Source organism: Gracilinanus agilis, chromosome 3 (assembly GCF_016433145.1).
Source record: "Gracilinanus agilis isolate LMUSP501 chromosome 3, AgileGrace, whole genome shotgun sequence".
Lineage (NCBI taxonomy): Eukaryota > Metazoa > Chordata > Mammalia > Didelphimorphia > Didelphidae > Gracilinanus > Gracilinanus agilis.
This window is the reverse complement of record NC_058132.1, coordinates 453,078,861-453,092,932: the sequence shown is the minus strand read 5'-3', so window position 1 is coordinate 453,092,932 and position 14,072 is coordinate 453,078,861. Positions and strand designations below refer to the sequence as shown.

At 37.6% G+C, this 14,072-nt stretch overlaps 1 protein-coding gene across 5 annotated transcripts in view; it reads left to right on the top strand.

The window, feature by feature from the left end:
* The window catches only part of NHS (NHS actin remodeling regulator), a 449,929-nt gene extending 437,027 nt beyond the window's left edge, over positions 1–12,902 (top strand). For all 5 annotated transcript variants that reach the window (XM_044670334.1, XM_044670339.1, XM_044670335.1 and 2 more), the window contains 5 exons: positions 1,125–1,317; positions 4,084–4,215; positions 5,310–8,279; positions 8,559–8,682; positions 11,737–12,902. In XM_044670334.1, coding sequence (XP_044526269.1) covers positions 1,125–1,317; positions 4,084–4,215; positions 5,310–8,279; positions 8,559–8,682; positions 11,737–12,355 — 4,038 coding nt within the window. In that variant the 3' untranslated portion in view covers positions 12,356–12,902. The remainder of the gene's footprint in view (positions 1–1,124; positions 1,318–4,083; positions 4,216–5,309; positions 8,280–8,558; positions 8,683–11,736) is intronic.
* Positions 12,903–14,072: the final 1,170 nt, after the last annotated feature.

The following is a 14,072-nucleotide window of genomic DNA, read 5'->3' as shown; positions in this document are numbered from 1 at the left end:
AACCCTGCAATATAGCTGGAAGTGATATTTCTTTCCAAGTAAAAGGAATAAGCCTGACAAAAAGAAAAAAATCACTTAAATCTGATATAAAATGGGCTATCATTAATGTTGTACCTTAGAAAAATGCACTTATTTCACTCTGTGGCCCTCTCAAAAATAAAATAAAAGAAGACACAATAATGAAAACAGCCAGCCAAACACAAGAATCCTCTTAGTAACCTGCCTTGCAAATCTAACACTAAAGCAGATCATGATATATAGATTAGGCAGAAAGTTGCCTAATGCAGAATTTCTGATGGCTACTTGCACAGAAAATATTGAAAGATGAAAGAGAGCAAAATGGGAGTATTTTCTTTTTCTTCTCAATCTGACAAACACATCTGAATATCCCCCCCCCACCTACTCACATTATATCTTCTCCAATGGATAAAAAATGTTTTTTTTTTGTTTTTACATCCCTCTGAGAGAAGTATGAAAACCCAACATCATATTAATTTTTGAGGATATTAACCAAAATTGCACCCTTGTAATTAAGTTAAACCAGTGTTTAATCTGGCCCCTTAGATTTTGTTACCTGTTCACCCTGACAAGTGTTTTCTTAGAAAACCAGCCCAACTCTCTGTTGGGTTTTCTAGTCTATATTCTAAACCTCTTCTATAGGCATTTAACATCCGCTTCCTTTGGGCTGTGGTCTATCTGGATGCTCCAATGACTTTGAATACTAATTTATGACCATATTATTATCTGTAGTATTCAATTCCCCAAACTCCCAAGTTCAAAACACAGAATGTGTAATTCATTGAGTGGTAATTTTGCTTTTTCATCGGAAGCTTTGGTACTTAGGGCTACTTTTTTTCACCTCCTAATACTTTCTTGAAATCTTACTCTAAAAAGCATGTCTATTTGGGACATTTATTTTGTCCTTTCATGTTGTTTTGACTATTGAACTAATACTATACATCTTTGTGACATTTTTCATAATTACTCTTCTTCCTTCTCTTCTTCCTGAAAGCTGATTCCTGTGCTCTCTTATGTTTCTTGATATTGATGAAAGAACAGAATTTTTCATAATGTCTGGTTGTGTTTAAATTGGACTGACTAATTGTAAATGTATTCGTTTCCAGTCCCATCCCCCAGAGGACGAGGATACAGATGTCATGTTAGGACAGAGGCCGAAAAATCCAATACATAATATCCCTTCAACACTGGATAAGCAAACCAACTGGAGCAAAGCACTACCTCTCCCAACACCAGAGGAGAAAATGAAACAAGATGCTCAAGTGATTTCTTCCTGTATTATCCCCATCAATGTCACTGGTACAGTTCTTTTATATTGCTTTTACTTAATACAGAAGCTTTCAGGTCAGAACATTTTGTGGTGAATGTATTCAAAACTTTGGCTGCTGCTAATATCCAACCAACAAAAACTCTGATGTAGTAATAAAATTAGATCTGCAGTTTTACCATTATAAGCCAAAAGATGTTCAACATGCTTTTCCCCCCACATGATGCAATATCAATGTGTGTGTGTGTTACATTTGTTATGTAAATTATGAACAGCTCCCATTCAGAGGGGAAAAACATCACTAAATAGCTCTTTGGCCCTAAACTGACTGAAATAATTGAGAAAGCTGCAGTGGTTAATCATATGATAATCATGTGCAGTACAGAAAGTTAAAAGGAGCAGACACACAGTTTGCAAGTAGTGCTGATGTAGGACCCCCCATAAAATCTGTTTTCATGTTGTCCAGAGAAAGGTAGGATTACATTTGCTTTGTTTTGAAGCCCCTTATAGAGTACTGCATTGGGTTTCCTCTAAAGGTTTTTGTGTATTGTATGTGAAGGTTGAATTCTTTTCAAAACCCCAAATCCTATTTCTCTTTTGCTTTGTTGACTCAGAGAAAAGTGTTGGGAAATCTTCAGTGGCAGTTTTAAATTCCAGAATTGAATATGGTGATTTGAGTGGAAAGCTTTTTAAAATACTCACATCTTTCCAACTCAGAAAATAAACTCCCCTTCCATTGTGACCCCCCTTTCCTTTTTAACTTCACTAATAGTTACAGTTTCACAGTATAATTAAAAACCCCAAGAAGCTGTGGCATGTAACTAAGGGGGTCGTGGCATGATGCCCTGAGACAAACAGGTTTGCACTAACCATCACTTCCATTGATATTATGGAAAGCTCTGTGTCCCTGTCTCTGTCTCTTGGTCTCTCTTTCATTATCTCTCTCACTATCTCTAGCTCTGATGAATGAATGACCTAGGAGCTGGTTTTTATAGTGACTCATCTATTCTTCCTGCATAGCCTTGAGGAAAATGAAGACTTCCAAGAATACTTATCTACTTTTCAGTATCCTTGATGGGATAGAGCAGGGAACTTTGGCTGTTAGAAAGTATTATCACAGTGACCTCTTACACTAACTTACAGCTTTAAAACTTCTGAATTAATAGAATCACCAGCTTCCATTAATGACGGTATGAGTGCTTTTTTTTTTCTTTTTGTTTTAAGGTAAAACTACTGAGAAGCCCTGATTTCCAAATTTGGTACTGAGTATATCAGTCTTCTTTCTGTGATTTAACAAATCTAGGGATGATGCAGATTTTTTTATGAGCCAGTTGTCTAAAGCTTAGGTTTATCTATCTCTCTATCTATCTATCTCTCTATCGATCTATCATAATAAACTTCAAAAAACAAAATTTTACAAAAATTTGTTAAATGTTTTATATATTTCTGTAATGTAAAATACATGTACGTACGATTATGTTCTCTACAATTTTAAAATGAAGATGGGGGCTAACCAGAAAGGACGTTCATTTTTCTTTGGATTTTTGAAAAGAAAATATCATTAACAGCTTGCAACATTATATAAACCACTTGCTAGAGCATTGAATTAGGTTCAGGAAGACCTGGCTCAAGGATTTGCTGTCTACAAGTACCTTAAATCCTCTGGGCCTCAGGTAGTCATTGAAAAAATAATGGTATCCTTAATATTACACAATAATATAATTCCATTAATCCAATGTCCTTCCCAGCTCTCAATCTATGATTCCCATTTGCTGTATTACAATCAGTTTTTTATTTGAACTCTAAGCAGACACTGTAAGTGGCCATGATGCTAATACAATTTCAATTCATAGTATATCCAGTATTTTCTGTGAGAAAAAGAGAGTTGGGTGATATGCTACTTCCAGCCTTGAGTACAAGAGATTGAGTTGACTTAAATTTCAATCTACAATACTATGGCTATCAGTGGTCAAAAACACTTTGAAAAACCCCCACCTCTCTAATTTGGACAGAAACTAAAATAGATACACATAACTTATAGTTTTGGCAGTCATGGGTTTTTTTGCTTGTTTGTTTTTAATAAGTGGACAGTCTCAGCTTTGGAACTTAGTTTTATATTTGACATGGTAGATTGATTCTTTATGAGTTCCATATTTTTTCTGCTTTTTGTGACTATTAGTATTAGATACAAAAGCCAGACCCCCCCCCCAAAAAAAAAACCTGTCAATTTAGAAAGATGGAAATAAAACAGGGGGAATTTATTCACAAAATTCCCCAGACTTCTGGTTTTCCTCCCACTGTCAATGAGTGAGGGAAAGGGAGAAGAAAACTGTTTCACAAAGACTCTTTTAGTAAAAAAATGGGTCAGGATATGTTAGCTGAACTGATCCAGGTTAAGATTTTGGCTAGTGCTATTCTCTGAAAAGGTGTCAGCAGCAGAGAGTAAAGAAACAGACCAATAAATAGCAGTGATTAAAGGTGCTGAGCTTTTAAGGATTCACTTCTCTCCCTTCTACCCCTCCCCCTGTTTAGTTTTCTTTACTTTTGTTCCATTTTCCTTTTTAGGTTCTGTTACTTTTGGCAGGGTAGGCTGCTGAGGGGAGCTGCATTTAGAAGTAAAGCTTAATGTACTGCAGCACAATTTAAATAAGAGTTGAATAAAGGCTCCCTTATATTTGCTCACAGCCTTAATCCAAACTCTTCACTTACCTCCAATCAATAAATATCACTGTGTTCCAACCAAATGAAAATTTGTTTACCATTTCTAAAGGCTAATGAGACCTATTTGTGGCTTGCAGGAGTTGGTTTTGACAGAGAGGCTAGTATACGCTGCTCTCTTGTTCATTCACAATCTGTACTACAGCGGAGACGAAAATTGAGGAGGCGGAAAACCATCTCTGGCATCCCCAGAAGAGTGCAACAAGAAATAGGTGTAGTATAAATAAAAATGTTAATGGTTAACATTCTAACTGCCTTCAGTTGCTGAAATCTGAAGTGGAAGTCTTCTTTCTAGTAGCTTCTCACTCAGGAAATGCTAACGTTTTTTGTAGTTTTAGAGTTTTGCAACGATCAGGTTATTTTGTTGTTGTTTTTTATATCGCTGAGACTGGACTATGTTGTTTGTAAAACCATGTGCTTTCATTGTGGAGGAGGGATTTTATTAAGTGAAATAAATAGGCACATTTAGTCCTTACCTTTTAAATCAATTCACTGTTTTGAGTTTTGTTGTTATTTTTGTTACAGTCATACTATGGGCACTAAAAGTAACTAGATTCAGTAAACTTTTTTTTTCCTCATAAATTGAGTATTGTCAGATGAGTAGAAGAATGTTCTTCAAGAAACTAAACTATCAAATAAACTTTTTTCTTCAGAAATTAGTACTAATAAGTATTAACACTGATGTCCTGGTAAAAAAAAAATATAAGAATACTTTCCACCTTATCTGCTCAATTCATTTAGTATCTCTACCTGTTGTTTCTTCTATTACGAGATCATTTACTTTAAAATAGAATTTTGGTTCTTTATGTGTTCATCCGCTCTTAAGTCCTGTGGTTCTGACTTGGTTAATTAGTAGCAGTTGGGAAGCTGGAACCAACTAACAGGATAAACTGAAGATAGGTCATATGATAGACTTGATAAAATATATTCTGCTTTTTGAAAAATTTAAAGCAACAGTATTCAGCTATCATGCAAAAGATAGTATGAAAGAATGGGAAAAGAAGAGTTCATAAAGAATTGAAAAACTAAGATTTTTCTGGGAGTAAGATTTTCCATTTTCTATGAGGAATTTGAATTTTCCCCAGAATTTTATGTGCTAAATTATTCTTTTGAGGACAATAAAACATCAGATGTGAAGACTGTTAGGCTCAATATCCAGGTATTTATTCAGTCATTGAAGGGAATTTCATTTAAGAAGGGGGTTCCAAAGTTCTAATACAATAATAAAATTGTGGGGGCTGCTCAAAGAAAAGTCATTGGTCTGCAGATGTCCGAAGTATCTCACTGTGCTTTCCATGTGTCCTAGATTCTGATGAATCACCAGTGGCCAGGGAGCGGAATGTGATTGTGCATGCAAATCCAGACTTCTCCAGTAATATCAATAGGAGGTCGGGGACCAGGGATTCTGAATGCCAAACTGAGGAGATTCTTATTGCTGCTCCATCCAGAAGGAGAATCAGAGCTCAGAGAGGACAGAGCATTGTAGCTTCACTTTCTCATTCTGCTGGCAACATTTCGGTGTTGGCAAACAACGGCAACACCATGTTTACTACTGCGGCGAGCAGCCGCATTCGATCACGGAGTCTTCCCCGTGAGGGTGCTAGAGGCAGTGATGCTGAGCATAACATTGGTGCTAAAACCTCAGCCTATGAAGAGGAGACGTATATGGACAACCAGGAAAGGATACCAAATAAGAATACAGATGCCATGAGCAGCCAAGGTTCACAGGAACACCAGCCCCCCTTGGGATTAACCTGTTCTCAACACCTCCACAGCCCCCAGCACAAGTTAAATGAAAGAGGGAGGTCAAGGTTGTCAAGGATGGCTGATTCTGGGAGCTGTGAAATTTCATCCAATTCAGATACCTTTGGGAGCCCAATTCACTCCATCTCCACAGCTGGAGTTCTCCTTAGCAGCCACATGGATCAGAAGGATGATCACCAGTCATCCAGTGGCAACTGGAGTGGGAGCAGCTCCACATGCCCTTCACAGACATCAGAAACCATACCCCCTGCCGCTTCTCCTCCACTGACTGGCTCTTCACACTGTGACTCTGAGTTGTCATTGAATATAGCCCCTAATGCCAATGAAGACTCTAGTGTCTTTGTGACAGAAAACTATAATGACCATATGGATAAAGTGAGGGGCCATCGGGCAAGCTCCTTCACTTCCACGGTTGCAGACCTGCTAGATGACCCCAACAACAGTAACACCAGTGACAGTGAGTGGAACTATCTGCACCATCATCATGATGCCTCATGCCGCCAGGATTTTAGCCCAGAGCATCCCAAGGCTGACAGCTTGGGCTGTCCAAGCTTCACAAGTATGGCCACTTATGATAGCTTTCTAGAAAAATCACCATCTGACAAAGCAGATACTAGCTCTCATTTTTCAGTGGATACTGAGGGATATTATACCTCCATGCACTTTGACTGTGGTCTCAGAGGTAATAAGAGTTACATGTGCCACTATGCAGCCACAGGCCCTGAGAGTGGTCAGGGCACTGGTGTTCCTCCCACTTTCTCAGATTGTACTTGGCAGGACTACCTGGACCAGAGGAGGCATGGAAGGCCAAGCATCTCTTTCAAGAAACCAAAGGCAAAGCCAGCCCCACCAAAACGCAGTTCATCTTTGAGGAAGTCTGATGGAAGTGCTGACATTCCTGAAAAAAAAGAACCAAAGATAAGCAGTGGGCAGCACCTGCCTCACAGTTCCAGGGAAATGAAATTGCCCCTAGAGTTCTCTAACACACCATCTCGAATGGAAAGTATTGGTTTAACCAGCAAACAGGAACATTCCTGGATGAACCAGAGTGACCATGGAATAAAGGAGCCTCATTTGGACACTGGTGACATCCCATCATTCAAAAATGAAGGTGGTGAATCAACTCATTATGCAGATCTCTGGCTTCTAAATGACTTGAAAACAAATGATCCTTATAGGTCATTATCCAATTCAAGCACTGCTACAGGTACCACAGTCATAGAATGCATCAAATCACCAGAGAGCTCAGAATCACAAACATCCCAATCTGAATCTAGGGCCACTACTCCATCCCTCCCTTCTGTCGACAACGAGTTTAAATTAGCTTCTCCAGAGAAGTTGGCAGGCTTAGCATCTCCTTCGAGTGGCTACTCAAGCCAGTCTGAAACACCAACATCTTCTTTCCCTACAGCTTTCTTTTCTGGACCATTGTCTCCCGGAGGTAGTAAGAGAAAGCCAAAAGTCCCAGAAAGGAAATCCTCCCTTCAGCACCCCTCTCCAAAAGATGGAAATATGTCTTTAAGCAAAGATCTTGAACTTCCAATTATACCTCCTACCCATCTTGACCTAAGTGCTCTTCATAATGTCTTGAACAAACCCTATCACAATAGACATCCAATGCATGCATTTTCTCATTGTAAGCAGAATTTGGTAGGAGAAACACTCAACACTGTTCCCCCACCATCCCTTGCAATTACACCTACAGTCCTGAAATCTGTTAACCTTAGGTCAGTTAATAAGTCTGATGAAATTAAACAAAAGGACAATGATAACACAGAACTACCTTATTTACAGGAATCTACTATCACAGTGGCCACCTTGTCTCCAAGCAAAACAAGGCCACACATAGCTAAGAAATCAATACCACGCCAATATTCCACAGAAGATATCATTTTGTCCTTTATTGATTCATCTCCGGTAGAGAAGGGCCCTGATAAAATACATTTAGAAAAAAATTCAATTTGCAATGTGAAGAATCATTCTGATCAAGAAACTGTGCCCTTAGCCAGTAACAATCTTCTAGAGACTAAAGCCACAAGGGACCAAATGACAATAGTTAGGGAACCTTTTCTAGAACCTGCACTTGGGAAAAACTGTGATGTATCTGCAGATGGGCTTCAGAGGAGTTCTAACAGTAAAATAACAACAGCTCAAGGGACTGGGCAAGATGGCGATACTGAGCAAGTACAGAAGACATTCTCTGTAGACTGGGAGAATCTTGCACAAGCTGAAACTGGAGATAAAACCTCATCCTTGTCTCTGACTGATTCACTAACCAGAGCAGCAACAGACATGGATAGTCAACTTAAACATCACCTTGTTATGAGCCACCACCATGACAAAGTGCCTGGGCATAGTTGCTATGAATCAGAGTTAACAACTATAAATTCACTCAGTGAAAGGCATTCTGAGCAAGAAAGTGATATCGCATCAGGTATTTCTACCAAAAGTGCCTCTGATGACAGAAGGACCGAGGAGACCCGAGCAAGTACAGATGAGGTGTCACTGAAAGGTGAGTAGTTGAGTAGCTGGGTCTCAGGGGCAAGAAATTACTCTGTTCTCTAGATATAATAGTTAACTGACTCAGTTTTTTAATATTACATGTTATTGGCACATTTCCTTCACGGACTTATTTCCACTTATGAAAAAAAAGATGTCAAACTTTGTTATTGTGTGGTCAAAAAATTATGCAGGATTGTGTACACAACAGTCAGGTAAATTCTGTTGCTTTTTATAAAATGTTATGGGTCTTCTTCATGAGAATGTTTTTCTGTTCTTTTTTTTTTTAAAGAATCTTCACCAAGTGATGACTCCATCATTTCACCATTTAGTGAGGACTCTCAGGCTGATGATGATGTTTTTGTGTCTCCAAACAAACCTCGAACAACTGAGGACCTCTTTGCAGTCATTCACAGGTGAGGCAGTATTGATAAACTGTCAAACACAAAACAGATCTAATGTCTCTGAAAGGTCTTAGACTCAGATTAAAGCATATGGAGCTTCCTAAGACATTTAGAACAATCAAGGAAAAAAAATTTTTTTTTTTGCAAATTTAGTTTGAAATCCTTTCTAGATGTTTCCCCATCTATAAAATGAAGGGGGTGAGGCTAGAAGTCCTCTAAGGTTCCTTCAAGCTCAATAATTCCAAGATTGTGACCGAGTTGAATAAAATAAATCTTTATATAAAATCAGCCCACATATAAGGGATTTTAAAACAAAGTCTCTTACCAAAGCTTTTGGCTTTTTTCCCCTTTGACTATATCAGAAAATGAGTTCAGATTGCCTGGAGGTGAAAATCCTAATTCAGTCTCTGATGTATCCACTATCTTTAAAGTTTGTATTTTCAGATAACGCCTGAGATTAAAATGATTCATAGTTTTGAAAATATCTAAAGCAATGATAATAATAACAAGGGAGGAAGGAAAATTAAACCACCAAAAAAATCTGAATATGAAGCATGCTTTGGGGAATGAGTGCACGAATACCTGAGCATTCTCTATCTTACAATATTTTATACCTATAGTGATCATATTTTCTTTTTTCTTTTGTTTTAAGCCCTTTCCTTCCATCACAGAATCAATGCTCTATATAGGTTCCAAGGCAGAAGAGCAGTAAGGGCTAGGCAATAAGCATCAAGTAATTTGCCCATGGTCACACAGCTAGGAAGTATCTGAGGCCAGATGTGAATCCTTCTCTAGGCTTGTCTCTTAATCCACTGAGCCACCTAGCTGCTCCCCATATTTTCTTAAATAAAAATCAGAATGTACCATCTAACAATGTTTCATTAACAACATACTTCATTTTCTTGACATTTGGATTGTCTGGAAAGGCTTGTCTATATGATAATCTCATGGTATTAGAACATTGTGCAAACAAATTGAGCTAACCAAAAGTCGTGTGACAACTTGCCAATGAGATGATTTCCCTTGTGAAGCAGGGTTATTTCACCTAGCTGAAGCCTGTAAAATTGAAATCTACACAATATCTAGCATAATGCCTTTTACATAGAAGTTGCTCTCTTAATATTTACTGAATGACAAAATGTAGTCCATACTGAGCTGCTATATTCAAGATGTTGTATGTTCAAAACAGAAATAGTCCTATCCATGAAATTAGCTAGATCTTTTTAACCAATATCCAATTCCATCTTCAATAACAAGGAACATATTTTCCAAAGCATTTTACTTTAAACTTTCAATTAATACATATTACAATCTCTTACGTATTTTAGGAAATGTAACAATATTGCTGAAGGCATCAGTCATGCCCATGCCTTGAATAAAGCCAACATCAACTGTGCCAATATCATCAAAAACAGATATTTTAGTTCGATGTTAAACTGTCATTAAAAATATGCTACATGATTATTTTTTATTGCATTTGAGAAACATTTTCCCCTAATCTGCACTAAAAAGTAATTAAATTAGTTCAGGTTATTGTTTTTTGAGGTCACTAATTGATGAATTAATGATGTCCCCCCAAAAAATCCATTTGGAGAAGTTGCAGAAGAGTAATAAATGACTAGGTTGAACTCGTAATAATCTCATAACATTATATATATATGCATTTACATATAATAAAATATTATCTATATCTACATATAACAGTCTCATAATGTAATCTCATAATAATAAATATCTCATATTTGTAGCACTTAAAGATTTACACAGTGCTTAGATAGACATCTCATTTAATCCTTACAATAGCCTTATTAAGTAATTTATACAAGTATTGTTTCCATTTTAAAGATGAGAAAATCAAGGCATAGAGAGGCTAAGTAACTTAGACATCTTCACAGAGCTAATAAATGTCAGAAGCAGGTTTCAAACTCAGCTATCTCTTGTTTGTAAATCTCATTTTTCTATTATATGTCCCTGTCTCACCAATACCTCCTCCCAGTCCCACACCTCTCTCCCATCTTTAAAATGTAGTTATAAACCTAGCAATTACACACTGTAGTAGTGACACATCACGGATATATTTAAGCAAGATTGCTTTCTTTCCATTCTAAGGAAGGAGGACCAGGGCTTTTTTGTTCCCTGTGCCTATGTCCAAATTAATTCTAAACTCTAATCCTTACCAATGAGATGTCAAATAGGAGATTTGGTAAGTTATTACTGCTGTGGGGCAACTAGGTAGCACAGTGCATTCAACCCCAGGCTTGAAATCAGGAGGACCTGGATTCAACTCTGGCCTCAAATACTTTTTATGCGACCCCGAGCATGTCACTTAACCCCAGTTGCTTAGCCCTTACTGCTCTTGTGTCTTAGAATTAATTCTATTAAGACAGAAGTTAAGATTTTTTAATAATAACATGCTGCATTTGTATCCTTCACACCATCCAAAGCATCTCTAAATATGAGATAGTGAAAAGAACCCTGGCCTTAAAGTTAGAAATTAGACTTAATCTACTGTCCAGCTCAGCTACTGGTTACCCTTCACAGTCCACTTCTCTAAGACTTATATCTCATCTGCATCATAAAGAGGTTGGACTAGGTGACCTCTCAGGGCCCTTCAACTCTAAGTGCAATTGACCTCTGAGTGCTTATTCAGAAGAAGAATTCCGTGAGATATTTAAATTTGTGTTAAGAGAAGCTCACCATATTTTGTCTTAGTAGTTAATGTCTTTTGCACTGATTAAATATTTTCTCCATTAGGAGCTAGTATTGAATATCAAAGGGAAAATAGTGTTTGTACCTCTGCAGCAACCCACTCGGCAAGCTATGTCTTCAGTACCTACCAATCATGTCACCACTGCGAATCAGAGATCTGGTTGCACAGAATTTCAATCAGGTCTCCATCACCAGGAATATGGACATGCCCACCCTCCATTTTTATTTGTCACTGATTTGAAACATGCCTTACTTAATCCATATCTGTTGGATATCATAGGATGTGCCTTTACTCTCTCAATTTAATGGAAAACACGCATGCATCCTGAGAGTTTTCTTTGTTTCTGTTCTTAATAGATCAAAGAGGAAAGTACTTGGAAGGAAAGATTCTGGGGACATATCTGTACGAAATAAATCAAGAGCTTTCCCTGGCAGTAGCAACAGCAGCGTTGTGCCCCCCAGCAATATCCTAGTGCCCAACAGCAATGTGGCAACTCCACCAAACAGCCAGAGATCTCCAGGTCTTATATATCGAAATGCAAAGAAGTCCAACACGTCTAACGAAGAGTTTAAGCTCTTGCTTCTTAAAAAAGGCAGTCGGTCTGATTCCAGTTACCGAATGTCTGCCACTGAAATCCTGAAGAGCCCCATCTTGCCCAAATCCCCCGGTGAGCTCCCCATTGATTCCCCCCCAAGCATGGATGAGCCTCCCCAGGCGTCATCGGGGGCAGAAGCATTGTCCCCACTCTCTCCGTGCTCCCCAAGAGTTAACGCAGAAGGGTTTTCCTCCAAGAATTTTCCCATGTCGGCTTCATCTAGGGTTGGACGTTCCCGGGCACCCCCTGCAGCCAGCAGCAGCCGTTACAGTGTCCGTTGCAGGTTATACAATACACCCATGCAAGCCATCTCCGAAGGAGAGACTGAGAATTCAGATGGCAGCCCTCATGACGACAGGTCCTCCCAGAGTTCAACATAGGCTACATAACCCACACATCCTCACTGTTAACTAGGAAATACTCCTGAACAGTGAAAGCATTTGGCTTGCACAAAGATAGGAAAAATCTTACAGAGAACTCAGTTGATATGTGGGGAAGTAACAGTGCTTAAGCTCTGTAATTCTTTGCTTAATTTTACATTTTCTAGTAGAACATCCACTGTCTTCCACGCCTCCATCTTTAGCTTCATTTGGTTTATCCAAATTTCCTTCTTTCAATGTCATTTTTAAAAAATCAAATTTCCACAAAAAGTAAGGGGGGAAAACTTTCTTGGCTGCCCATTTAGGAAAGAAACTTCCTCGCTGTTGTGCTTCCCTAAAGAGAGGTGAAATGACTCTTAAGGATTGGTATTTTTCTACTTTAAAATGAACTGAAACAAAGTTTAAAAGAAATGAACTAAACACATGTAAATACAATATTTTTGATAAAAAATGTAAATAGAACTATTAGAGAAGAGTGGACATGTGGCAAATTATTTACTGCATACTGTTTATTGAAGACAAAAGAAATAAAATGGCATAACTGTATTCTGTGAATACCATTTTCATATGAAACATCATGTTTAAATGTTCACCAATATGGCTTTCAGAATGATAATCAAGCCTCAAATTTGAATTTTTACAGTCTTGAAAATAGGAAAATTTCAAGGTTACTTACTGAAATGTTAGCTTAAAACCTTACGAATCGAAACCTAACCATCTTTCTTGTAGACTTCAGCACCAACAAGCTCATAGCAAAGCATAAATGTGATTTACCATATGGTAACTGGGAAGAATGGAAAGCATGCTTTTAAGTTTTTTAAACAAAGAAACGAAGTCATCATTCTCAATACAAAGCCCTAAACAAAAGCATTTGACAGTGTCCTTTAGCTATTTGTTTTTAAATGAATTGCTTTAATAAAAATGAGCAGGGGGGAATAGAAATCCATTTTTGTGTTATGTTTTATATTAGGCTACTGAAGTACAAAGAATCAGAATTTAATGACTATAATATTTAAACATTTTAGACAATTAGTTCCAAGTTCTTAAACTAACAATATATTTTTTTAAAATGTAAGCATGCAATGGAGCTGTTGATTTATCAGTAAGTATCTGCAATGAGTTTTCAGTGAAGCTTTCTCTTTGTGCTGATGACATTCATGCTACCTAAATATTAACAGAAATGACACTGTGAAAAATGTAGCTGGGAAATAGGTATGTATATGCATTATTTATATTCATTGTTAAACTGGGAATGGGGGAAAGCTCTGATTCACAATGCAACATATGACTTTGGTTTTACTATTACTGCTTGGTGGGGTATAGGGAGGGTGGTGGGTGGGAATAGAAATCTATCAGAGTAAATGCTCTGATAAAAATGAAGGCAGGGAAACAAGCTGAATTACTTGAAATTACTTGAATTTTCTTGTCTTAAAACTGAAAGAAATATAGTTAGGAGTTGAAATCTACAAATGGTTTTACACCTCTGATTTTAACATTAACTGCAACTAATGTTTGAGATAATGTCAGATATGTAAGTGGTTACAATTATTTAGAATATGCTTTGGAATGCGAGAAGGTATAGTGCAGAGGATTGGTTGAGAAGGAACATGGCCTGTAACAGCACAGAATGAGATTAGAATGATAGAAAAATAATAGGGTCACAAAGAAATCAATAAGTAGCTGGCTTTAAGCATAAGTAAGTGGTGATTAGGGAAGT